We start from the raw sequence: 27,547 nt of genomic DNA, 5'->3' as shown, positions 1-27,547 counted from the left end.
CTAGTGAAATAGTTTTTCCTAATATCCAACCTAGACCTCCCACACTGCAACTTGGGGGCATGGGTGGCATGAGACCACCAAAAGAGGAGGTTAAAACAAAATAATACATAGCTACTCATTGAGGGCATGTCTACATAGCAGCGTTATTTTGGAATAACTCATGTTGTTTTGAAATAACAAGAGTGTGCGTCTGCACAGCAAGCTCGTTATTTTGAATTAATTTTGAAATATTTTGAAATATTTCATGAAGAGTAAGGTAAGTCAAAGGGAGAGTGTTCTTCCTTCAACTTCCTGCAGTGTAGAGAGCACCAAAAGCCAAGTTAAGGTACTTTGACTTCAGCTATGCAATTAACATAGCGGAGTTGCGTATCTTAATTCAACTTTAGTCCCAGTGTAGATGTACCCCTAAGGGTACATCTATGCAGCAGTGTTATTTTGGAACAACTGGCATCTTTAACATAATGTCAAAATGATGTTGAGCTGGAGGACTTCTTACTCTGACTCCTGTAACCCACATTTTACAAGGAGTAAGGGAAGTTGGAGGAAGGGAGCTCTTTCTCACACTTCGTGCTGTATAGACAGTGGCAAAAGCCGAAATATGTTATTTTGGCCTGAGTTATGGAACTGATGTCGCTCAAGTTGCGTAGCTTATTTCAGTTTTAGCCCTGCTGCGTAGACGTGCCCTGAGTGAGCATCAGAACCATAGATTGGAAAGCTTGTGGCTGATTCTCTCTCTCTCACTCACATGGGTGTAAATCAGGAGTTATGCCTTTGAAATCAGTAGAGTTACTCTGACATCAGTGGAAGGAGAATCAGGTGCTAAATCCATTGGAAGTCAGAAGCAGAAGTATTATTCACTGCCACAGGATTCTGTGTACTAACACTGGTGAGCAAAACAAAATTTTGCTTTAATTTCCCTTTTGTTTCAGTCCGGTGCTAAGTACAGTAAAAGGTCTGCTGTTCATCAGTATGAACCTTTCCCCCCCTCCCCCCCCCCCCGCCATCTCTTTTCCACCTTCAGTCTCATGTTTTGAATTTTTGTAGGAGGGTCACACCTTTGTTTCTCATCTAGCAATAGATAATAGATTACAACAAGCTATTTGTAGAGTTAGCCAGAAAAGATTAAGTGATATCTTCAAAGGTTCTGGGGGAAAAGCAATCAATACAAGCAAGGAGATAACTGGGAAGTTGGTCAGGATAAAGGTAACACTGAGGTCTGAAGGGTAGGAGAAGATAAGAAAGAAAGAAAGAAAGAAAAAAAGAAAGAAAGAAAAAGAAGCTTTACATAACCCAAGTGTTACAGTAAATATAAAGAAGTGTGGGGGTTGACTAAAATAATCTGTACTGCATATCTCTTTTCATATATGCCAAGCCATGTGAATTTCAAAATCACTTGCACAAGTATTCTTGTGCAAGAGGCCAGTGTAGACAGCAACGTTAATTTCTTGCGCAAGAAAGCCCGATAGCTAAAATGGCCATCGGAGCTTTCTTGCGCAAGAGAGCGTTTACACTGACACAGATGCTTTTGCGCAAAAGCAAATCTTTTGCGCAAAGGCACATGCCAGTATAGACGCTCTCTTGTGCAAATACTTTTTAACGGAAAACTGTGTCTTAGCCCTGCTGTCTGCTGACCAAATGTTTTCTAGGATTCCTGCATGCAGCTGCCTCTGGTTCATACTGTAACTGTAGGTATATTGGGGTAGCCACAGCTTAGTTGCATGAGATTTCCACCGTCAGCTGTGTTTTCAGGCACCATTTATCATGTACCCTTAACCCTTCCTATGACTTTTCCTGGTGTGAAGTACAAGCCAGCTGCTTGGACGTAAGTCTCTGGCACTCCACCTGGATGATCATGGAACACTATTATTGCAACTTCAAAACTGTTGTTTTGAAGATTAGGCAAAACTTTGAGAGATGGAAGAGCAAGCAGAGGGGTGTGTATGTGTGTGTGTGTGTGTGTATGTGTTACAAAGTTTATATTTTGTATGTGAAATTGTACTAACAAACTGTTCCACTGGATGGAAGGTCACCGGACCAAATTCTAATCTCACACAGGTGTACACCAATATTCCCTGTAAACTGAGTGCTTGTGGAGCCACTCAGAAGAGATTCCAGTGCCACTCAGGGGATTAGCCGAGCACCCACAGCTAGGCTTTGTGTTTCTCATGGTGGTGCACATTTGCACACGCCTCAGTGTACATAAAAATTATTCTGCACACGGGTGGAAAAACCCACACATGGATGGAAAAGATGAGGGGGAACATTGGTGTAAACCTAGGAAAATGCCATAGGTTTTAGTGGGGTTACTGCTGATTTTTTGTGGTGTGAGGTCAGAATTTTGGCGCTTTGATCCCAGACGGCTTGACCCAGCAATCGGTGCAGAATTTGACCCCTGCAAGAGGGTAAGAAAATGTAACCAGAAAGTTGCTTCTTGCACTATAATGCAAACCATCCGAGCCTGAGCCACGACTGCCCCCTTCACCCACATTCCACGCGTGTACTGTATTTTGAACTAAAACTCCTTGGGATTAAGGCTGCAGGGAAGCCTCTGGTAATCACTTTGCTGCCGGATTTATGCAGCCTCCACGCCGGGGGACGCGCGGGGCTCCTCACAGCGCAGAGAACTTCCCTGGGTTAGGTCCCGCGTGTCGCTCTCTGGCTGGGGAGGGCGACGGGCCGGGAAAGGGGCCGGCTGCCAGGCTCGGGGAGGGCAGTGCGCGAGGTAACCTCCGGGGCTGGATTTGCCCTTGCCAAAACCAGGCTCATCCGTCAGCCAGCCGCGCCACCCCCCCCCCCCTCCTCCAAGAGGTGGGGAGGGGGTTGCTGAAGGGGCGGGGGAGAAGGGAAGGGAGGATGATCGCCGGCTAGTTTCCACCTCTATCCTCACAGATAGGTGGCCCCAGGGCGCCGAGCCATAGGCACAGCCCTCCCCCTTGCCTCCCGCCCCTTCCCCCCTCTCCAAAACCGCAGGAGCCGCAGTGGCTCCGCTGCACTCCCTCGGCTCCGGTGCTAGCAGCGGGGAGGGGGCGGGCAGCTCCGGCCCAGAGCGCGCTGCTAGCCCATTGCCATGGCCCGGACGGGTGCCAGCCTCTAAGATGCTGGGGGGGAGCCAACCGCACCGGCCAGGCGGCTGGGATCGCTGCAGGGTCGGGGAGAGGTTGCACGCGGCCCTGGCTGGCCTCCAGGAGCTCCAGGGGCTGCGGGAGAAGCAGCGGTCGCTGGTGAGCGGGGCCCTGGCCATGCAGCAGCCGCCGGCAGCCCGCGAGGAGCAGGCGCGCAGCAAGGAGCACAGGCTGGAGGCCACTCTGACTGCTTTGAAGGAGCAGCTGGTAAGGAACGAACCGCCCAGCTGTTTGGCCACAAGCGTCCGCGGGGCTCGGAGACGCGAGTGTTTTGCGTCTGGGTGCAGCAGGCTCCGGCTGTGTGTTTGGGGGTGTGCGGCGTGTAACAATGTCTCGCGGTCTGTCATACACCAGGGTAGCTCCGTGGTAACAGACACGGTGCCAGTGACACCAAACTGCAACAGAACGACTCCGTGACCAGGCTGTGGTTGTGTTTAAACAACACACCGCGATAGAGCTCCGCGCTCATGCACAAGGCACACTCGCTGCTGGCTTTAACTTGTGCCATTCATAAATGTTTTTATGCTCGTGTGGGTGAGGGAGAAACCTTGGGCAGCGTCACCAGAAAAATGACTTTCCCCCCTTTATAGCATGCTCCTATTTATTGAAGGAACATTCCCTGTCTGCAGCAGATGATTGGAGCGAGCAGTTTCACATTTTAAGGGCAGAAGACTGTAACCACATGTGAACATGAACGTAGTTTTGTATTTGGTTACTCCCGCACGTTTGGACATTTCAAGTTTATTATAAAGTGCGAGTGAGTTGTCTAGTGTGAAATGATTAGCTGGGGCAAAATGGTTGGAATGGAGGATGAGTGACTTCCAAGTCTTTGGGTTTTGTGGTTGAAATTAACGTCTTGTTTTACTTATTATAAAAATGTTATAATTTTTTTATTTACTGTAATTTAGACTTCCAGAATTAAGAATAGTGGCTGCAGTTATCCATTCCTGCTAAACGATTTACAGCCCATTTCCATAGTTATGGCATTGAATCTAGTTCTTTTGTGTGTGTATAATAGACTAAGTAAAGACACTTTGCCTGTACAACATACCAGTCCCCCATCTTATTCTATGTGATATGTAATTTTGTTATTTTGCATGATATAGATATAAAATAATACCGAAATACACAACTCTTCAGCTGTCAACCTGGAATAGGGGATAATTAACAAAACTTAAAATCTAAAAATCTTGGTTTTGGAGAATGAGACATATTTATTTAAGATTTAGCAGCGATCCACCAGCTTGTTTGATGTCTGGATATATATTTGAAGGAAATCTGTGTTTAATTATTTAGAAGCACTGCAAATGCATCAGAAACTTAGCTATGTCTTTTGAGGGGGAAAAATGTCTATATATGAATCAGTACTGACAAATTTGCTGTATGGCAGTCACAATAAACAGCACTGGTACAGTCAGTTTCAGTATTCACAACTACAGCAACTGTTACGTTTTTAAATAAGATTTGGTTATTTTCGTCAGACAAAAAGTAAAAAAAATACATATAATGTAAAGATCCTGTACCAGACAGAATGCTGAGGAGCCCATAAAGTGAATTGTTTGTTAATAGTAGGGCAAGGAATAAAGCTGATGATTAACTTGATTTAAGTAGTGTACATGCATATCACACTTGTCAGCATTCATCTTATTAAGTAACCATTTAGAATTGAAGATCAAACTTTTTCTAATGCATTATATGAGTGAGGGGGAGGGAAAAGGATCGTGAAAACGTCTGGCTTGCAACCCTTAAATACTTTGTTCTGGAATGAATTGCCTGATCAAAAGAGGAAAATAATTGAGTTTGTTTGACATCAGTCTTGCATTTAACACTGGTACATTTTTGTGGAAGGAAAAAAAATCAAGTTAGGACCGAAACTAGTTTCATAAGAATACAATCAAAGGCTAGAGACTTTAATCTCTCTAGTACTGGCAATTACACACTTCAGTAAACTCAAAGTTAATTCAGAGCTCTTTCCCTCCCCATATTGGTGTTAGACTTGGTCATCAGTTATCAATCAGGTGTGAAAACAGAAAGGATATTCGTTAAGTGTAGGAAGTTTTATCAAACAGAATCTCAGAGTGATAATTGGCTTTAACCTTCAGGAGAACCTAAGCACCCGTTGTGAAAACATAGCAGCAAGCATATCTTGATTAAAGTCAAAATTGCAGCACAAGTGTACTGCCAACCACTTGATTGTCTGTCCTTGATAATTTTTTAACTAATGGCTACACTTTGTTTTTAACAAAGAAAAGATGATTTAAAGCATGTATTGCCTTCTCAAGACTGCTGGGTTAATATAAATGAGTAGTGACCTCTGACCAAAGTGATCTATTGGTGTTTGACACAAGGTGGTGTTCTGTAAGTGCTCATTTGTTTATACATTTTCCAACTAAAGTGGTAAAAGTGGAATATTAGTTTTATCAGGACTTTTCTGGCCATTAAGTATGCTTTTCAGCAAGGTGGGGGAAACTAGACCATAAAATTTAACTTAAAATAAAAAGCAGGTAACTGCAGAGATCATGAGATATGTATTGTCCTGGTTCACTATAGGAAAAGGACTGTTTTCACCAGGAGGTGTCACTGTAGCAGTGGGAAATAGAGAGACATTTTCCTAAGGGAGTAAGTCAAAAGGCAAAAAGGCTATATAGAGAGAGTTAAGTTTTTCACAGAAATTGGATTGTGTCATGCCCTGAGTAACCACAGATTCTATACACTGCAGATTTCCACTGTCTCTGGTTTTATACAAGGAGAGAGAAATGTTTGGAGTAATGCATACTGTTAGAGTCTAATGTTACACCCACAGAAGTCAACAGCAAAGCCATCATTACTTCAAAGCTGCAATATTGGAGTGTAAATGATTGGCCAAGATTTGCAAAGGTGTGATTTTCAATGACACATTTTCTGTGTTAATCTGAGGAGCCTCAAAAGGGTCTAATTTTTAGAAAGTGCAGTGCATCTGCCTTCTGAGATGGGTCTCGAATTGGGCACCAAGAAACTTCAGCCATCAAAAGCACTCATTCCTTGTGAAAATTGTGTCTCATGTTCCCCATGCAAGCGACAGTATCTTCTCATTGTACAGTGTACTAGAGACCTCTTTACGTATGCCTCAAAGCCATATATGGTTTTCTTCTGCCCCATGAAAAATTCATGTTATGAACTGAGACATCTTGAGCTTAGGTTTTGTTGTTTGGGGTTCTGCTTTTCAAACAATTTAGTCTGAGTTACCTAATAATTCAAGGAACACTTGTTCTCTTGAAGCTTGGAAGGAGTTAATAAACAGTATGGAGTCTTCCAGAAACGGAAAACCCCATAGGGGGGACAGTGGGAAAGGGTTAACAGGGATGATGTAACTCATGCATATTGGTCAAAGTGAAAGCTCAATCCTGTGGGTGTAATAAATAATCTTTGAGTGCCGGAGAGCCTTGTTGAATACTTGTGGCCTCTCTGCCATTAATCAGAAACCACAGATTGTGGGATTGGCTGGCCAAACATTAATCATTAAGCAATTAATTCCAGCCCTGGAACAAAACTTTGTAATTTCCTCAATAGGTGGGACTAAGGAAGGCTCAACATGTTTTTGTTTCCTCAAGACAATTCAAATAACCTTTTCAACTCTCCATTAGGTAACATATTTATCATGAGATGGAAAAGAAGAACTTCTTTATTATTTAGGTCTTACCATAACCATTTCCTTTGTGAAAGGAAGAACAAAAAACCCTCCCCTATTTTGTAAGGAAGCAGTTGGCTCGTGCCTAAGCCTTCTTGTACATATGGCACTAATAAAAGGCCTCTCGTGCAATTTTCATCCAGGTCTTGAGGGTTCCAAAGCAGGCTGGAGAGATCTTTTCAGTACCTTGAGCAATGTTGCCAGCTCTCAGTTTTTATGGTGAGTTTCAGTAAAACTCCAGCTTCTGGCACTTTGGAATTACTCAGAATGTCAGCTTCCATTTTTTGAATTTTTTTTAAAGCTTTTAGCTCTCATGGTTGTTGAAAACATGAATCTTAAAGGTTCAAACACCAGAAAGCAAATAAAAATAACTCCAAATATCGAATATAATTTTAAAATCTCATGATTTTAAGCCAACTTCATTGTTGTGGAATCCTGAACTCATAACCCGTGTATATCCATATAACTATAGAGGAATGTCTTCAAAGTGTCAGTCTTGTAAGCAAACAAATATGTTTTTCTGTGTTCTGTGTGATAAGATATATTTGCATTCTGTAGTGTCTATTCTTTGTGAAGGATAACGTGTTTTTACAAACTGTACATATGATGTATGCATCACTTATCTTCCACTAAGGCCTGTCTACACTACCACTTCTGCTGGTATAACTTTGTCACTTGGGAGTGTGAACAAAACACACCCCTGAGAGACATAATTACGTTGACTCCAGTGTTGGTGTGGAGAGCACTGTGTCAGTGAGAGAGCTTTCACTGTCATGGAAGTGGTTTATTATGTCAACAAGAAGAGCGACTACATGAGCGATCTTACGGAGGGCAGCATAGCTGTGTCGCTATAGCTATGTTGCTGTAAACTCTCTAGTGTAGACATGGCCTAAGATGCAGCAAACACTTCGGTGGTGAAATTAAAGAGATGTTACTATTCTTATATCGGGGAAGACGACCTCCCTGAAGTCAATGTAAAGTTGTCCATTGGCATCAGAGGAAGTTGGATCAGTCCCAGTGTGTCTCTGAAAAGGAAGAGAAGAATAGCTCTTTCAGTGCGAAACAGAACAGAAAACATTTAGGGTAGGTAGAATACAGGCTGTTCTGAGAAGTAGAGTGTTTTATATTTATGCCTGATTTCAGGCTCATTACATAAGTCAATTACTTAGCCGAGCAAAACTTTCTTTAGGACTTTTGCTTCAAGAGTATCAAATTTAGCTAATATGTACGGCAAATTCACTGTATAGCCCTGAGATCCTAACTGTGAGTGTTTTTTATTTCCTTCTTTCCGCCATCTGTGAATAGTCACGTTTAAGGAAACAGGATGTTGGCTTGAAAAGTCACCTAGATCAACTGGACCAGCAAATAAGTGAACTGAAGCTGGACGTCAGGAAGACTTCTAGTGACTACCTCGACAGTGACAGCAGACCCAGCTCAGGTAATGCACTCTTGACAATTTATGTATTATGGTTCTAGTGGAATTTGTATGAATTCAGAGACTCAGAGGATCTAAGGATCCTCAGAAGGATTCATTAAATCTAGTTTGACTTCTTAAACTACACAGGCCATTCAGTGTCACCCAGTTACCCCTGTATTGAGCCCAATAGCTCGTGTTTGGCTAAAGAATATCTTTCAGAAAGGTATCCAGTCTTGATCTGAAAACATTTAGCAAGAGAGAATCCACCACTTCCTTTGGTAGTTGTTCCAGCAGTCAGTCACCCTCATTGCTAATAATTTGTGTCTGATTTCTAATTTGAATTTGTCTGGCTTCAGCGTCCTGCCACTGGATCTTGTTATGCTTCTTTTTCTGCTAAATTAGAGACCCTGTTGGAGCCTGGTGTTTTCTCCCTGGGAAGGTACTTATACTCTAATCAAGTCAGCTCTCAATCTTTTTGATGGGCTCTTTTCACTGTAAGGAATTTTCTGCAGCTCTCAAACTGTATTTGTGACTCTTTTCTGCACCCTCTCTAATTTTTCAACATCCTCTTAAAATGCGGATATGAGGACTGGATGCAGTGTTCTAGTTCAGTCACACCAATGCCATGCAGAGGTAAAATCAGTCTCTCTGCTCCTATTCATTTCTTTATACATCCATGGATCACATGAGTCCTTTTTGCTACAGCATGACACTGGGAACTCATGTTCAGTTGCTTGTTTACTGTAACCCGTAAATGTTTTTCAGAATCCCTGCTTTTCAGGATACAACCTCCACCCCCCACTTGCATTTTGTAGGTATGGAACTGCTAAATGAAACACCATGCATTAATTAACCATAAAATAATATCCCTTTTGTAAAGTTAAAAAATTGTGCAATGATTATTTTTCTGCAGCCTTGTCTAAGAGTGGAGCATAAATTACTTTCCATCATTCTCTCTCTTTGGGTACAGTTAGAATATTGAGTCCTCTGTTTTTGGTTACTCCACTTGAGACACATGAAAGATGCCGTATTTTCAGAAAGTGGTAAGTACCACCTTCTGAAAAACCAGACTCTTTTAAGATGCCTCAAGATCGGATAACTAAAAACCGAGACACTCACAGTCCTATTTGAAATTTGACACTATTATTTTGTGAGAAGAAAAAAGACATAGGAATGGATTAAAAAGCTCAGCATTCATTTGAACTTCAAGCTTGTTAAAATGTGACCATGGGTGCTTAAGTATGTGCTCACTTGTTACGCTGGAGGGCCTCAGTGAATCTGATTGAGCCCCGTAAACTGTGGTTGAACTGGAGTGTATCTTGTCGAGGGACATCCAGCCTCAATCAAAAAAAACCCTCAGTGATTGTGAATTTTACCAATCTAGCAAAGAGGATTTATTGTTTATCCACCATAAGTCTGAAAGAGTTTTGTATTTATTTGAACTCTACAGGCTTCTACGACCTGAGCGACGGTGGCTCCTGCTCACTGTCCAACTCTTGCACATCTGTGTATAGTGAATCCATGTCCTCCTCCCACACCAGTCTGTTGCCCAGCTATCAACAGCCCAAAACACGGCTCAGTGTCTTTGATTACCGGCCCAAGTCTGCAGACGAAACCACTGTGCATCACACCACTCAGTTTCAGCATGAGGGAGTCTATGTCAGCGATGGATGTCGAATCAAGGGTAGCATGGATGCTTCTGGAACCCTTGCCAGGTCCAGACCAAGGCCAGTTTCCACAGGTAATTGGTTGCAGAACTGCATGATGCTAAGCGAAGAGTATCCCACTTACTGCATTTAGCCTCATCGTGTGCTATATGAATGGTGCAATTAATACAATTGTGTGCATTTGAAAAACACAAAAGCAAGAACAAAAAAATAAAATAAAACTGCTTCCTGCCTGATTTTCAGCTATAGCATAGTTGGGCACCTTTAACTAATAACCGATTAGTAGGATATTTGCACCTAGACAAGCCTATGAAGGCCTGAGAAATTATTGTGATGCTTGTGTGAGAATTTTTTACTACATTTTCCAGCATTAGAGTTTGCAAAAGCATCAAGTTAGCTTTTTTGTGAAAATTCAGTCTCAAAGAAAAAAAAATGAGGAAAATTGCAAGCATCTGAGCAGAAGGAGCTGCTTCCCCAGAGCATAGCATGTCTCAGGCAACATTTTCCTACCTACCTTCCCAGCTACTCACATTCATAAGCCTGTTCACATTTAGATTTTACTACAGATTGGGATAATAGACATAGAGTAGTTAATTGCTCTTCCCTGGGTCCCATTGTGGTCTATTGAAATAGATGGGCCTGAGAGCCAGCCTTGGGTACAAATCTCGGTCTGATATTGATTTGACTTTGTAACCTTGATTCTTCCAAGTTTTCTGGAAAAGACAATTTACCCCATATACAGGGGTCTTGTGAGACATGTAAAAGCTAATTATGGACCCTTATAGTCAGAAATAGAACTTGAGTTCATGATTCCAGTCCTGTCCTTTCTCCTCTTTATCTGTGGTTCTCCATCCTTGCAGTTTCTCTCCATGACCCCATATTTTGCATTAGGAAACCACTCTGGGTGTGAGGTGCTGCTGGGTGAAGGGATGAATGTGACAAAGGTGGAGAAGGAAGGGATGGTGTGTTCCTGGGTGCTATAGCTCATCCCTCCTCTTCTGCCCCAACCACTGCCTGCTGTTTGCTCTATTTTGAGGAAATGCTGCTGTGAGCTGCATGAACAGTGGATTTATGGAGTCCAGGCAGCCAACTCCACAGCACATTAACAGGCAAATCCTGCAAGGTTGAACATGGTGTACAGGAAGTGAGGGAAGAGCTAGTGTGGGTCAAAATAGCATCAACAAGAGAAGGGAGCAAACTTCTCCCTTCCCTCTCCTTTGCTTGACCTCTTTGGGCCTTATTAGGCTGAATTTATTATTCTGCTAGCAGTGTTGTAGCAGTGTTGGCCCCAGGATCAGGGGCGGCAGGTTTGCAGAAATGTTGATGATGCCCAGAGCCTGCACTCTTCCCCCACTGAAAGTCCCTTCCTGCCACCTACCTAAAGCTCTGAGCTAGAGTTTGGGTGCAGGCTCTATGTTGTGGTAGGTGATTGAAATTGCAGGATGCAGGCTCTGGGAGAGAGTTTGGAGGCAGAAGGGGAACTGCGTGCAGACTGTGGGCTGAGGCAGGGAGTTAAGGTACAAGAGAGGGTGAGACGCTTCTCCAGGAGGGAGTATGGGGGCAAGAGAGGGAGTGGGGGTGGGATGCAGGCTCTGGGAGGGGGTGGGGGTGCAATGCTTACTTGGGGCACCACCTCTGGCAGTGGCTACTAGGAGAGGAAGATGGGGGTCTGCATGTCCTGCTGCCCGCAGACACCACTGCCACAGCTTCCCATTGGCCTAAGGCCACTCAGGGTGGGGGCACACATGGATGCATGTGCCAGCAGCTGTGTAGAGCAAGTGGCAGGATGCCACTCTAGACCTGCAGAGTTGCCAGTGAGGGCAGCCTCCGGGGCCATTTTAAATTGCTCAGGGGTGACAGGAAGGGCCAGAGGACTCACCCGGGGGGCGGGGGAACAGGAGGGACCAGAGGAGAGACCATACCCTGAACTTTGGTGGAGCCAGGCTCCGAGTTAGGAATATTCCTAGTGCCCAGGCACCATAGACCCATAGAATTCACCAGCCATGCTGAGGATATTAAAAACAACAACAGAAGCTGGTCCAATAAAAGATAATGACCTCACCACCTTGTCACTCTTTCACTCTCTCTCCCTGGAAGGGGTGGTTTTCTGGGAGCCAGTGATCATCCTCTTGCAACATCCTACTCAGTTTCACCCTGCATATTGAAAATCACTGTCCTAGAGTAGGGCTTCTCAGCTCATAAGGCATGACCCAAAATTGGCTTGCCAGAATGGGTCCAAGAGTCCAGGGGCTGATTGAGCTCAGCTCCCCACTCTGGGTTTTACACTCTGGTGCATGGCTTCATATTTCCATTCAAGTTTGGTCCAGCTATCCCTGTCTCATGCTCCTGTGGTGGGGGGGAGTAGGATTAGGACTGGAAGCATCTTGGGAGGTCTTTAGATCATAACATCAAGGTACACAAATGGGTCCTGAGCCAAGAAGGTTGAGAATCACTGTTTAAGGTTGTGTCTAGACTACAGGGTTTTTTTTGAAAAAAAGTGGCCTTTTTTTGAAAAAACTTCCCCTGCATCTAGACTGCCGCCACGTTCTTTCAAAATTAAATCGAAAGAACACAGTGGTTTTTTTGACCGCGGCAAAGGAATAATGCCTTTTTTTGAAAGAGAGCATCCAAACTGCCTGGATGCTCTCTTTCGAAAAAGCGAGCTGCTTTTTCGAAAGAAGTGGTTGCAATCTAGGTGCTCTCTTTCGAAAGAGGCTTTTTTGAAAGATTCTTTTGAAAAAGCCTCTTTCGAAAGAGGCTTGCAGTCAAGACATAACCTTAGAGTATGTGAGTGATTTCTCATAGGAGTAGTGATGGTGGCCTCTTGGGAAATTTGCTCCATTACTGGCTGTTTGGATTTTTGTACAGGTTTTTGTTCATTTTAATTTTCATCCTGTTAAAGAGTGGGTCAGTAGACTATGTTCTGCGGCTGATACCATGTTTGTAATAGTTTCGCAAGGCTGATATTAGTCCCATCTCATTTTAGACCAATAGAATAGAACTGTACATGAGTCCTTGCATGAAGAAATATTCCTGGCATTATGTAAGATAGAATATGGGTTAGGATTTTAAGCTCCAGTCCCTTTGCCACTTTTCTTCCTCTGAATGGGAGGTGGAGAACAAATCATTTGTTCAATGCTGGATTCGGAAGACAGAGATGCCAGAACAACCCTCTTTCTTCTATATCCAGCTACACCTAAACTAAGAGCCAGACAAAAAGATATCAGTGTTAAATCCTGTTAATAAGTTCCCCAGTCTGGTAAATTTCGTGTGTGTGTGGGGGGGGTGGGTGTAGGTATAGATAGACAGATACTTAACACTTCATACTGCTTGTTGAAATAACCAGGGTGCAAATCTCCCAGTGCATGAGCTGCAGACAGTATGAAATTTGTAAGTCTTCTCATGTTATCTTCAAGTGATACAGAAAAGATCAATACAGTCTGCTTAGCTTTTCTGAAGCTTATTTCTCCTGACTCTTGGGTTTGCTCTGCACCACAAAACAGTGAAGCAAGGAGTTTATCCGGTTCCCTGAGGCATCCCTGTGTGCAAGGGGAATTATTGAGTGGTATAGAACTCTGTCACTTTACTCTACCTTTCCGTAGCTTCTAGCTTAGGGGATGTGTTCTCAGGAGAAAGGGGGACTAGCCAGGTGTTACTTACAGCAGTCCTAAAGTTACTTCAAGTTATGATGGGGTCTGAACTTGCTCCTAGAAACTCCAATTTCAAGGGAACATGTCTAAAGACTTGTCTCTATAGAGAATTAGTGTGAGGCAAGCATGCGGCACTTTAGCATGCCACACAATAACTTGCCGTGTATAACCTGCAGCCATACACTAAATATTCTGTAGTGCACTTTGACCTACTATTGTTTCAAACAGCAGTAGGTCAAAGGGCACACTAGTGGAGCAGCAGGGTCCATACAGCCAGTTATTGTGATGTATATTCACATCCCAGCTGGCCAGGCATTAACTCTCCATTTGGACAAGACCTCAGACACAGTGTAGGATTTAACTCAGGGGTGAAGATAATTCTTAGTCTGTTCCTCCAAATGTCTTTTTTAAAACACACGGACATACCTGCAAAAGAATTTTCCTATTTTCCTCCCATTTAATAAGTCTCTTAAGTGTTGCCTGCTAGAATCTAAGACCTCAAGAACAGTGCGTGCAGGGCAGGTGACTCACTTCTGAAAAGCAGCCCTCTGCAACTTTGTTATCAAATGAATGAAAAAGATCCAATTAAGAGGTCTGGGCGGGAGGATCAGTGGGCCTATAAAATACAAAATGCATCTAAATGGCTTTCCGGTGTAGTTAAACTCTTAGTGCTCACAGCTCTGTGTCACTGAGAAGAATGTGGAAGAACACCAACAATAGCTGCCAGCACTGAAGGGATGTAAGACAATTTGACTTTAGCTCCATTTCAGTCCTTTAAAGCAGTTGGCTCAGGACTGTAGATATCAAAAGACACATGAACCAGGATGGGGAGGGAGGGGAGTTTGGATTCAAAGTTAACCATTAGAACCAATAATGGTAACTGTTTGCCTCATGGGAATTTCAGGAATTTATTTCCTCAGTTGCTATGGGGAAGCCTAACTCTGAGTCTTCAGCCAGCCCAGAGACGAAAGAATTAACAAATTCTGATAGACTTTACTGGATTTTTTTACATGACATTTGACGTTATACTTCCTGGTACTTGGATATTATCTACAACTCTGCTGGGAGATAAATACCTTTTAGTTCCATTTTTGGTATGTGTAGGTTTTTAAAAAAAAATTTTAAGCAGCACAAGTGTTGGTTTCCTTTAAATAACCACAGTTTAAAACTCAAGTCAGAGGTGGGTTCAGTCATTTGCTTTTAAAATGATTAGGACAGATTCTGATAATTATATACCAGTGTAAACCCACTGAAGGCAGCTGTGTTACTCAGGCTTTATACTGGTGTAACTGAAATGAGAATCTGCCCTACTGTATTTATCATTCATTGTTTTTACATAGATGTGTTACTAAAGCATGTGGTCTCAGCTGAAGAAAATATAAAGAAACACAAGAGTTCTTAGGGTACCGTATTTTCCGGTGTATAAGGCGACTAGGCATATAAGACAACCCCCTAATTTTTTAGTTAAAAGATAGGTTTTCGTCTTATACCCCAGCGCCCCTCCACCTCCCCGGCTTTGCTCCCGGTGTCCCTGGTCTGCTGGAGACGGTCCTCAGCAGACCAGAGGCACCGGGAGCAAAGCCGCAGCAGCGGCAGGGTCCCGCGCCTCTGAGGCTTTGCTCCCGGTGCCTCTGGTCTGCTGGGGACCGTCTCCAGCAGACCAGGGACACCGGGAGCAAAGCCTCTGAGGACGCCCCGGCAGCAGGACAGCCCCGGCGTGCCTGGGCTGCCCCGCCGCCGGAGCCCCTCCGCGGCTTTGCAAAGCCTCGGGGGAAGCCGGCGGCCGGAGCCCCTCCGCAGCTTTGCGGAGGGGCCCCGCCCCGCCGCCTGTATACCCGGCGTATAAGACGACCCCCGATTTTTGGGGGATGTTTTTTAACATCAAAAGTCGTCTTATACACCGGAAAATACGGTATTAAAAATTATTTTTTCATGATTACACTAACTCTGATATAGACTCATTAGAAGACAAAGGATTATGAAATTGTCTCTGAAATTTACTCCTTAAAACCTAAAATGAGGCAATAGAAGAAATTACCAGTGATATAACATTTTGATTTATTTCCATTCGATATCCAGGTGATCTGGAAAGACTCCTACCAGCAGACACCGGATATCAGAAAGTGACAGATCCCAAATCTGCACCCCAGCTTTGTCATGGAGTGGATCTGCAATTCCACAGCATGGACCCAAAGTACCAAAATGACTTGATCTCCAAGAGCGGCAATGATGTGTATCCTTACCCGAGCCCTCTTCATGCTGTGGCTTTACAAAGCCCGCTTTTTTCTCTGGTGGGGATACCATTGGAAACAGACAAGTGCCCTTCCCCCAATAAACCCGCAACTAGTGTTACAGGTCCCAGCTTGATTAGGACTAGGCCAGTGATTGAGGCCAGGCCAGGGGGTTATATCAACAAACTGCTGCAGATGACGAGATGCAGAGGGAACAATCGTGCTGATGCCAGTGAGAAGGTTTCAACAAAGAGCCAGCCATTCACCATGCCCCAGAGACTCATTATAACGCCCTGCACTGGTGGAGTGAGAATTAGCAGCAGCAGCAGCCAGCTGGAAAAACAAGGCAGCTTTCTGGAAAGGAACAAAGCGGAAGGGAAACTGCAGAGGGAGGTGCTTGAAGGGGAATGTGCCAGGCAGCAGGGGACTGTGCACTGTATGAATGTAGAGCAGCCAACCACCCAGCCTGACCCAGAGTCATCAGTTGTAAATAGTTGTTACCCTGCCAAGTCAACAGTCAGGGGCTCTCCCCTGGCAGAAGCAGTGGGGAATGGCTTGGAGCACAGTTCCTCCTGCTCACAGATATGTCATGAGATCTCTCGTCCAGATATCTTGAACACTAATGCTCTCCTGCCCAAAAAGCTGAACAGAAAGGATGCCGACCTGAGGATGGCTAATGCCGGGGGTGATGAGCCAGGGACTCAGAGTGAATTTGTTCATGCTCAGTTTGTCCCTGCAGAATCCCATCAAGTCAGAGTGAGGTTTGCCAGCTCCAGAATGAAGTCTGTGAAGATTAAGAGGCGGAACAGTGAGAAGGCGGTGAGGCCTGGGAAGCAGACCCTTTGTGCAGAAAAGTCAAGGGGAGTCCATGGAGCTGCCAGGCTGCCTGTTGAGTGGGTCCCTCAAAGACAGCATGGAGGAAAGAGCCTGGTCCGGAGGCCTGCCTATGCTGGAGAGGTTACTGGCAGGTCTTGCTCAGAATCCAGCCTATTCCCTGTGCAAATCAGAATCCCCTCAGTGCCATCCAGGCCCGAACTTTACCGGGCATCTGCTAATGCGCTGTATTCTCTTGAAACGGCTTACATAGACACAGCCACCAAGAAAAAGCAGCGGAAGTGGCAGTCCACTGTGGAAATCTCAGCAAAGGCCCACCTTTCCACTTTCTCCAATGGCTTTGGCCTCGGGCCACCGAGACAGCCAGGACGGAGAGCTGGGGTCCTGCGCACTGTAAGCACCAGGGCACATTCAAAGCACCACCGCCATGGAACGTATGCCAAAAGCGAGTCAGATCATTCTGAATACTCTGCTGAATGTGCTTCCCTCTTCCACTCCACCATTGCAGAGACCAGTGAAGGCGAGGTCAGTGATTACACAACCAACCGCTTTGGGGACAGCGAGTCCAGTGAAAGTGATTCAGAGGGCAGCAGCAGTAGCAGCAGCCTCACTCTTGACTATGATGATGCGGATGAAAGTGAGTTGGTCTGGCCCGAAACTTCTGTCAGGCAGCCAGGAGCTGTCCACACCTCTTTCAAGCCTCTTCCTCCCATGCCCAAAATCTGTCGCATCAAAGCTTCTAAGGCACTGAAAAAGAAGATTAGGAGGTTCCAACCTGCCACTCTGAAGGTTATGACCATGGTTTAAGTGAGAGTAACATCAGTTTATCCCAATGAGATTCACACTGGCTCATTTGCAAAACAATAAGCCTGATGCGCAAAGAAAATGACAGTTTTAAAGGAACTCTGAACAACATCCAGATCCACATTAGGGACCTTTTCATTTGCTAATGGACATAAATATATGATCCTGTATCTAATTCCCTCTTTTGCCACATAATCTGTAAATATGTATTTGTGTATATCGCATGATGCCTTTTCTTCCTATATGTCAGAGGTCACTGTGGTTAAAATCGAGGTGGCAAGCCCAAACAGCCCCTGATGTAAGAGTTTCTGGGGGGGGAAGCTTCCCCAGTTTGAGATACAAAGGCCTCCCAAGAAGGGCAGCTCTTCCCCAGCTGAAGGGCACTGACACTTCCCTGTGCTAAGAATCTCTTCACAACCTCAGTCATCAGTCTTCTCCCAGTGAGAACTGATGCATTCCTCCCATTAGCTACCCATCTTTTCCTGTGTTCACCTGGTAGAGAACTAGAGCAGTCTCCTTCAATTTCTTCTACATTAGGACGGACCATTCCCACTCCAGCACCAGTCACTAGGGCTATGTTTATACTACAGTTTTTGCAGAAAAACGGCTGTTTTTCCGGAAAAACTTCACTTACGTCCACACTGCAATTGCATTCTTTTGAAAAAAAATCTAAAGAACAGAGGGCGTTTTCTGACATTGGTAAACCTCTTTCTACAAGGAAGAGGCCTTTTCCCAAAATAGCTCTTTCGGAAAAAGGCATTTGTGGATGGGGAAGAGGGTGTTCTTTTGGAAGAAGAGGAAAGAAGAAAAAGCACAGGTGCCCTGGTGGCCATCCCGTCCATAGTAATCACAGCTTAAATGCGAGATAGCGTCCACTGAATGGACACTATCTTTCAAAAAAGCAGATCTCTTTTTTTATGCGCTTTGGCAGTGTGGATGCTTTCTTTTGGAAGAAGATTTTTTGGAAGCTCTCTTCCGGAAAAGCTTCTTCCGAAAGAAGCCTTCAGTCTAGACATAGCCTAGGAGGCCAAGCTCCTTTTCAGTAGAAATAATTAAAGTTTGGGAGAAGGGGATGTATCTGTGAATAAGAAAAAGATTCTGATTCTGTTTACAAAATTGAGGTATAAATAACCCTTTCATATTACTTCATTTATGAAGAGGGACTGTGTTTCTTGAATGGGTGAAAGAATATTAGGAATGCTCCATATCACAATGTACGTATAGCTGGGGCTGAGAGCACAGTAGCTCTGCTCCTGCGGTTGCAGACTCTAATAAATACTATTTAATATACTCCATAAAACTGTTCCTGTCTGGCTTCCTGAAAGAAAGTGATTCAATTTTATTAGCATCTGATCTGAAATGTAAAGATTATTACCAGCGATACCACAGGGGGTGGGGGAGAGAAAAAGGTCCATGGTTTCACTATAACTTTGTGTGTCTGTATTTCTAGACAGGGTGTTTCTCAGTCAAGGGTTAGAGTTTGGTTGAACTTTATCACAAATCCTTTTGGATCTGGTCTGTAGCCTTAGTAGCCCAAAACATATCTCTACCATGGTGGAAGGAGTTAACTGCTTTTTTTTTTAAAGGCACTTGCAATGAAGGGTCCCCAGGGGGTTAATGTGGGTAATAATATATGATTTAAAAAAAAATATATGTTTTGAGAGCACCCTCCCCCTTTTCTAAGCATCTGTTCTAAGGTCTGCACTAACTATTAAGTGGCCGTGATGTGATTTCAAACCAACTAAGTGTTGCATCTTTGAGTGTGGAAGCTATTAATATAAACCTAGCTTATGGTGCTTTAACTGACACTTGTACATTTACTGATATAATCAGTTTTACACCTATCTTAAGTGTTCCCACACATGGGTTTGCACTGTTTTTGTTTACATTAATATAAATTAAATCTTTCCAGTTTTTGTATTTAGCTAGGCACTGTTCCTCTGAGTTTAGGGAAGGGGAAGTTGAGCTGAAGTTCACTCCTTGTTCACCAAGATCCCTACACTCTGATACAGTAACCAGTCAGAAATTATCCTGTAACAGATGTGGTCCATTTCCCAGGCAGTAAATGAATGAGCCCTGAACTAAATGCGGGATCATAGCAAAAGGTTCTTGTGTACTCCAATGATTCACTAGAAAATAGAGGTAGTGATAGACTGATATTCTAACCAATGCCTTCTGTTCCTGCACCGGCTTTGGCTCTCTGTTAGCCCTGGTCTTCATGAGGGAATGGTTTCAAAATAACCCCCTTAAGTTGAATTTATAAGTGGAGTGTCCACACTACCAGGCCTCGGACTAATTTTGAAGCTTCTCTGTAGTGGGGACATGCTAATTTGATTTTGTAAAATCGGGAGTTATTAAGTCGAATTTAGTTATTTCAAAATAGTTTCCTAGTGTAGACATGGCCTTAGAGTTATAAACCATTACAAATGTTTGGACTGTGAGATAGAGAAGAACAAGTTACTTATCCAAAGCAACCCAGAAAGCCTGCCAGGACTCAACTCAGTATGTCCTGAGCCCCAGTCCTGGGCCTTGGCTATAAGATCATCCTTTCTACTGATCTGTTTGTATTATCTATATTAACAATATTCCTGAATCACTTTTTAACAGGGGAGAGTGGAAGAAATCTACGTAGTGATTGACGTGTGAGTTTCCTAGTTAAAGATGGAGCCAATTGTATTTTGCATTTCAAAATGAACATATTTAAACTGTTGGCTGACATTAACTGTTTCTGTGGCTGAACTGAGTGTTTCCATTTTAGACAAAGTGGTGTAAATATATAAGCAATTTTAGTGGTAAAAGCTAGGCTTTGATGTTTATACTCCACTAACACAAATGGGGGAATTTTTCACGTCTGTTGGTGTTACATTATATCGAGTGTTGAGCTACAAAACAACCAAGATGATACATGGCATGATGGCTTTCTTCAGCACCTGAGGTACTTTTTTCATAAAAGCTTTGATTCTGGAGAACATGGTATAAAAGTTACATAATATGCATTTCTAGTGCTCCTACTTGGAAGAAAATCCTTATGTAATTCTTTGAGTTAAGTCGGTTTAGTTTGTCTACAAGAGCACCCTATCTTTGTATCAGACCACAATTACATGATCATAGATGTTGAAAAGTATGTTGCTGCCCCTACACATTAATATACTGGAGTAGATACTTTGAGATATGTAGCAATGTTCATGTGAGTCTACAAGATAGCTCTGTTGTTAACACTTCAGTGCTTTGCTTTTTGAGTGAACATGTCTGAAAAACAGTCTGGCACAAATATCTACCAATATGAAATGCATTATGTATGTAGCTTTTCACCAATTTTATTCAGAAAAGGAAGAGGTGGGGGTTTTTGGTTGAGGAAAAGGATGAATAGGGAATTGTTGCTCCCTTTTTCCAACACCTTTATACATTTTTCTGACCCCTACTCTATTTCAGTTGTATTCAGGTTCTTATATCTAAGGGCTGGGCTACACTGGAAAAGTAGATTGTCACTTGAGGGTGTGAAATTCCACCCCCCTGGGCCATGTAGTTAAACCAGCCTAGCTAGCTGTTGCCTCTCAGGGATGTGGATGACTTTTGTTGAAAGAATAACCCCCTCCCTCTGGCATAGCTTATACTCGGTGGTATCCAACCTTTTTAAGCATGAGATCACTTTTTTGAATTTAAGTGCAATCCAGGATCTCCCTCAAACCCAAACACAGTTGCCCTGCCTCATTCTCTGAGGCCCCACCCCTGCTCACTCCATCCTCACCCATCCTCACTCACTTTTATCAGGCTGGGGGCAAAGATTTGGGGTTCAGGGGAGGGATTATAGGCTATGGTCTTGTGCTAAAGGATTTGGAGTGTGGGAGGGGCTCTGAGCTAAGCCTGAGGGTGTGTGGATGCAGGCTGTGGGAGGGAGTTTGTGTGCAGGGGTACTCGGGGCTAGGACAGTGGTTTGGGGGACAAGGGGGGTTTGGAATGCAGGCTCCAGCTAGGCACCACTTATCACAGGCGGCTTCTGGGTTGTGGTGCAGGGGGCTAAGGCAGGCTCAGTCCTACCCTGACCCTGCATCACTCCCAAAAGCAGCCAGCAAACTGTCTCCATGCTTGCCACTCTGTGGCGATGGGGTACAGGGTGGGGGGAGGGGCACTCTGACATCACCCTCTCTTCTTCCCGTGCCCTGCACAGCAAGCAGGAGACTCCTGGGGGTTGGTGGGCAGCTCCAAGGCAGAGGGCAGGAGCAGCACAGCAGTGCTGACAGGAGCAGATGAAGTGCTGGCACTTGACAGCCTCCTGGCCAAACTGTCAGGATCACCGGTCAAAGGCTCCAAGATCTATCCCGATCTACTGGTTGGTGACCCTGGCTTATCTCTACACTTAAGCACTACAGTCCTTCTGCAGTACTGCAGCTGCACAATGGGAGTATTTGTAATGTAGACAAGCCCAGACTGTCACTGTAGCACCTAAACATGTTCCAGAAGCGCAGGAAGCAACATTGCTATATATGTGTACATAGTGTTTGTTCTCTCATCCTCTCCGGGAGGAGAACATTTTGTGCAGTGGACTGTCTTGTTTTGATTAGGAGTTCGTATTTGAGGTTTTTTTTTTAAATACACATATTGCTATGTGATTGTTAGAGAAGGCAAAGTCAAACAAATGAACTTGAAGCAGAAGGCGATAAGGTTTCTCCTGGACCCTACCTTACCCAATTTACAGCAGGTAAGACCCGTTAGTGATTTCTTTTGAGCAACCCCCAGTATATTGAAATAGGTCATCACTTTCTCTGAAACACAGTCTCAGATTCTAAGAGTCCACTCACAGACTATTTAAGGCTCCAATGCTGCAAGATGGTGGGCACTCTCTGCTCCAGCAGATGAAGTCAGTGGGAACTGGGGATGCTCATTAGGATCAAGCCAATACACAAAAACATTTCCCCTTTTGTTTTCTCACAGAGGAAATCCTCCAAGCCCTCTTGCCATATCTTTCTTCAGCAGCTTAATGCTCTGAAAGAATGCAAAGAATGTCAAGAATAATTAGTGGTTCACTTAAATGTCTAGCAAGGAGCCCACTGCATATTAGGGGTGAGAAATGTATCACTTCTACTGAGATTTTAATTTGCAAATGTATAGTTTAAATGACTGTGGTAGAAATAACTTTATGTAGCTCTTCCACCCCCACCCCACCCCCCTCCTCAACAGCCAACATCTATTGTTACTACCAGACACCTCTACTGACTCGGATCATTCATCAGTGAAATGTACAGAGCACTTAAGATGTAGAAATTTACATTTTTGGATGGGAAGCAAATTGCCCATAACCATCAAAAGAGGAAGGAGAATTAAGAGAGCTTTAGGAGGAATTTATATTATGGAGCACAAGGATGAATGTAATGTCTTCATTAATTCATTTATTGCTTTAATAATATAGGAATTAAATAATTACAGACTCTCCTGGACTTGACACAAGTTATTTTTTCTTCCAATTAAGTGTGTTTATGGATGCTTCATACACATTGCCGAAAGTTTTCAAGTTCACACCAGGGTTCTAGCTCATTCCTAATGTTTAGGCCTTGGGGCAGTACCAGGAAAATAGCTACTCTATTACAAATATCATTCTTTAGGTAAGACTTTAATAGTCTGAAGCTGCTTCTGGTATGCAAAGATTCCGCTTCAAGTGGAGAGTAACTGAAGGGGATAACTTGTATGCTCTCTAACTTCTGTATTCTTTCAATGAGTGTCCCAAGATTACCTGGGAACTTCTGTTCCCACAATGAATTTTACCTAGACCAGCTTCAACCCTAGATACTGGCATAACCCTATGTGCAGAATCCCCAGTGCTGAGTATCCTGTGGAGCAAAGTCTGCCTTGAGGTAGCTTGTAGGTGCCTACAATCCCTGCCTGTGTCAGGGGACCTGGATCCAACCAGCTATTATCCACGGAGGGCAGCACAAATTAAAGACCTTGTGAGAGGCTAGGAACGGCACAGATTCAACGTATCATCCAGGCAACCTTCATTGTTGAGGCTCCTATAAAGACTGCTAGGGCAAAAACTATAGGCACACCCAGGCCTTTAGCACATGGAATGCAATTTGAACCCTGGGTTCCACCCACATGAATCCAGTCCTGCATATCAAACTCCTTCTCACTAAAATTGCTTTGAGACACGGACTATCATGTATCAAAAGCTTTCTTGAAAACCCAGAAAGTTTAACATTTCTGAAATTTGCCCTGTATACATCCAGCCATCATCCTTTACAATTCAACACTTAGGCTATGTCTAGACTACACTCTTAAATCGGAAAAAGATACACAATTTGCATCTTTTTCCACTTTACTTTTGAAAGAGGCTTTTCCAAAATTTGGCACATCTACACGGTGCCAAATTTTGAAAAAAAAGTGCTCTTTTGACACATCCCTTATTCCTCGTAGAATGAGGTTTACAGGGATGGCAAAAGAGCGCGTCCGCTTTTTCAAATTTTTTCCCAGAAAGCGGACGTGTTGCTTGGACGCAGTGTTGCTTTTCTGGGATACCTCTGGTATCCTGAAAAAGCAATGCAGTCTAGACATAGACCCCTATTATGTAGTGACTGTCAGACAGGCTGTGTCACCATGATTACTTCCTATTCTGTGTACAGAGAGCTATTGTGGCACTTCAGATCAAGTGTATGGAACCATAAGTAAATGCTCAGAACACTTCTTTGTACTGATATTTTTCAAACTTGAAATCATTGTTATTTTCCCAGTTTCACTGCAGTGGTGATGACTTCTGGAGTAAGAGCTGATGAAAGATCTGAAGTCTAGCCTCTGAATTCTCTTTTTAAGTCCATATGTTGTTATACCAGACAGTTGAGTAAGATTGATTTTTTAAAAAAAGGGATCCAGCATTTTTCCCTTCTCTATCAGCTGCTAGCTAGATTAGCATTTGTAAATAAAGACACTATAGTTTAAAATTATCCTTGGTGTAACTATTGAAATCACTGCAGGGATAAGTTTGAATTAGTGCCTTCAAATTACAAGATGTCAGTGAGTAGGGATGACTGGAATAACAGATGGAAAATGAGGACTTCAGAACATTCATTAATAGGTCACAATCTAGAGAAATATCAGCACTTTCTTGTGGCTTCTCTATGAGAAAGGCCTTCTCTGGGTCATATATATTTGTGATAGAGATGGTGGTAATAAAGCTGTACCAGAGACAATTTTCATATTCATTGCTGCTTTTCAAAATTTAAATTCAAGTAAAGAAATAAGTCTTAGTACATTGCAAACCTCCCCATTCCTACAAAGCCACAAACCTATAAAGACAGACCTATTAATTTTGTTGATTAGGCTATCCAAATTCTCATAGGAAATCTAAGGCCAAAAATTGCAAACTCGGGTATCTAAAATCAGGTATCTTTACTTATCTGGGAATAACACTTCTGATGACCACAGCACTTATTTTGTATACCAAACTTTAGACACCTAATTTAGAAAATAACAGCCTAAGAGTCCCTCCAAAAGATCCATGGTATTTTTGCATGATTCTTGACACTAAATCAGTCCCCAAATGCCTTTAAATTAATTCCTCCATTCCATGGTGCCAGAGATTTTGAATGCCCAGATCCTTTCAAACTTAAAAATTCATAGAGAATCCTTTGAAGCACTAATACCTTCAGGGGAACATTTATATGACATCACACAGGTAGTCAGATTCACAATTCTAAGCCAATGATTCAAACCAAAACTGGACATGGGCAAATTCCAACAAATCCAGAAGTTCAGTTCTGAGCAGAACCCTCATGTCTGGGTGCTTAGCTGAACTTCACGGATCAATATTGGCAGAATAACTTTTTGTGAAATATTTCAGCATTTCTGCTTGTTACAGCTGGGCAGCTGGAAAAGAAGACACAGAAAAAGGAGGAGAAAAAGTGAGTTAACTTTTGTAACGTACGTTATTCCGAAATAATGAGCGTGTCTACACTAAAGACTTCATTTCAAAATAATGGTAAGCTGGAGGACTTCTTACTCTGGACTCATGGTAATTCTTATTTTACGAGGATCAAGGGAAGTCAAAGGAAGAGTGTTCTTCCTTCGACTTCCTGCTGTGTAGCATGTGCCAAAAGCCGAAATAAGCTATTTCGACTTAAGCTATGCAATTGACTTAGCTGAAGTTGCATAGCTCATTCCAACTTTAGCCCAGCTGTGTAGACATACCCACAGAGAGTTTGGTTCAGTTTAATATTAGGGTGAGGGGTTGTTTGAGGAAGTTATCAGAATGTATTTCCCAAGCCCTTCCTATTTAAGCCCACTCTGCTCTTTGCTTGGGAAACATGCCCTTAATAGTGCGTTTGAAGTAGAAGGAGGTTGACCTTCAAGAAAATATAAAAAAATAAAGAAAATATAATTGTTCTATCTCCGTATTGAGCATACTGCTTCTCTGGCATGTTCCAGGCTGACTTAGCAACAAACACGTTGCAGTTTACAGTGTTAGAAAGTTTTGGAAGTGTAACTGAGATATTGCAAAGTCCATTCACTTTGAGATTGCAGCTATGAGTTATTAGCTTTTGCCCCAGGCAAGAAGTTTTCTTGTCTTTGGTACTGTAGGTCTTCTGTATTCTTGGTACTGTATATTAACTTTTTTTTTTCTGGAGCCACCTTTGTAGTTGTTATAAAATCATAATTTACTGTTTATTATTTCCATTTCAGTAGTGCCCCAAATATGCTACATACTTTAGTAGTCTTAATTTCTAAAAGTCTACATGCTGAACAAGAATTGGTATCAAGAGTCTGAGAACCCAAAAGAAAGTCAAATTCCACAGCACTTGAGACAAGAAACCTTTTTCACAATATGGGGATGAGTTAGCATAATAAAACATGCCATAACTAGGGCTAGGTAACAAAAGAGGACTGAGATTATGACCAGAAGGACTAGCAGACAGTCAGAGAGATAGATAACAAAGGATATTTTGTTTTATTTTTATTTCAGGGTTAATAATTCTCAGACCCCATGGTGAGTATGCAAACACCAGACAGCTGCCCAAATTAAGTAACATCAGTGGTGTTGTCAAGGAACCATGTGTCACATAAACACAAAGGGAATGGAGGCCAAGTGTTTGGAGTTACAGAATGACAGATGTGTTTACATCATCAACAGCCAAAGGATTCTTTCCAAGTTATACCTATGGTGACAGCTGCTCTAAGGATTACATACCTTCCCTCCCTGCCACTCCCTACCTACCCCTCCACCCACATTCAATCATGTCTCTGTCAAGCTTCTCAGCAACTGGGAATATCTCCTAGATTGGCAAGAGATCATCTCTGGAAAAATTTCTCTCTTCCCCCAGAGACTCATCAAACTGTGAAGCTTAACCTCTGTGTGTGCATGAAATGCTAATAATGGAATGTTTGGCAATCCATCCACACTCAGCTTGCACTGCCTGACCTTTAGAAATGCAGTTTGTGGTCTAGGGTGCATTTCTATGTCACAGGGGTATGCATGTCAAAATTCCAGTTAAGGGAGGTTGGGTATAATTGCCCTAGAGAGGCAAGCACAAGGCTGGACAAAATACAGAAAAGCATGGAAGACATCTTAGAAATTAGGCTCCCTGGGGGAGGGAAGCTGATTTTTCCACTGCCTTTTCTTCTTTTGGTGTCATTTACACCCATGCAAATGCATGTGCAATGCTACCATTTTGACAGAGTGGCCTTATGCATCCTATTCACTCTGATATAAATGATCCCCACAAGGCAATGGTGAATCAGATTCCCCCTTATCCGGTGTGTCTTACTCTCCTCTCACACCAGTTTTGAACCAAGGTACTCATAGTTGCAGGAACTAGAGATGCAGGAGATGCTGCAGTACCAATAGACTTTTAGCTTGGGATCAGCTGACAGCCCCCCATGGCATGGTTCCCCACAGCTGGTCCCCTGCACCCAAGGTCCCACCTGCTGACCTTCCAGCCCTGGCATCCTGGCTTCTAGTACCTTGTCTTCAGAGTCCTGGCTAATGGCCTGACCCCGCTTGGAGGAAAGAGAGGTAAGAAGCCCCTACTGTGCTTCATACAGCTTCAAGCTCAGGTACTTTGTGCCCTTGTTGTCTTCTATAAGCTTAGCAGCCTGATTGGATTACATAGCCCATGATGAATCACACTCACCTATAGTGCAAAGCCATCATAGTGCATTACGAGCATCCTT

The 27,547-nt window shown here is 43.3% G+C and overlaps 1 protein-coding gene across 2 annotated transcripts; it reads left to right on the top strand.

Annotated features, from left to right (window-relative positions):
- Window positions 1-2,713: 2,713 nt before the first annotated feature.
- Window positions 2,714-18,692, top strand: DACT2 (dishevelled binding antagonist of beta catenin 2). Of its 2 annotated transcripts, none has more exons than XM_006121965.4 (4): window positions 2,714-3,329; window positions 8,095-8,227; window positions 9,657-9,947; window positions 15,603-18,692. In XM_006121965.4, exons 1-4 carry the CDS (start codon window positions 3,096-3,098, stop codon window positions 17,393-17,395), a joined length of 2,451 nt encoding a protein of 816 aa, XP_006122027.2. In that variant the 5' UTR covers window positions 2,714-3,095; the 3' UTR covers window positions 17,396-18,692. The 2 variants fall into 2 exon arrangements, with proteins under 2 accessions (XP_006122027.2, XP_075780784.1); XM_075924669.1 differs by lacking the exon at window positions 2,714-3,329 and adding an exon at window positions 6,904-7,008.
- Window positions 18,693-27,547: the final 8,855 nt, after the last annotated feature.

Source organism: Pelodiscus sinensis, chromosome 3 (assembly GCF_049634645.1).
Source record: "Pelodiscus sinensis isolate JC-2024 chromosome 3, ASM4963464v1, whole genome shotgun sequence".
In the NCBI taxonomy this organism is placed as follows: domain Eukaryota; kingdom Metazoa; phylum Chordata; order Testudines; family Trionychidae; genus Pelodiscus; species Pelodiscus sinensis.
The sequence above is the reverse complement of the archived record's forward strand: the minus strand, read 5'-3'. Positions and strand labels throughout refer to the sequence as shown.

What these genes read in the sequence shown, in the direction of transcription:
- DACT2 (XM_006121965.4), top strand. Translation starts at nt 3,096, where the DNA reads ATGCTGGGGGGGAGCCAACCGCACCGGCCAGGCGGCTGGGATCGCTGC. An exon ending in TGACAGCAGACCCAGCTCAG is followed by an intron (nt 8,228 to 9,656) that starts GTAATGCACTCT and finishes TGAACTCTACAG; the next exon opens with GCTTCTACGACCTGAGCGAC. An exon ending in ACCAAGGCCAGTTTCCACAG is followed by an intron (nt 9,948 to 15,602) that starts GTAATTGGTTGC and finishes TTCGATATCCAG; the next exon opens with GTGATCTGGAAAGACTCCTA.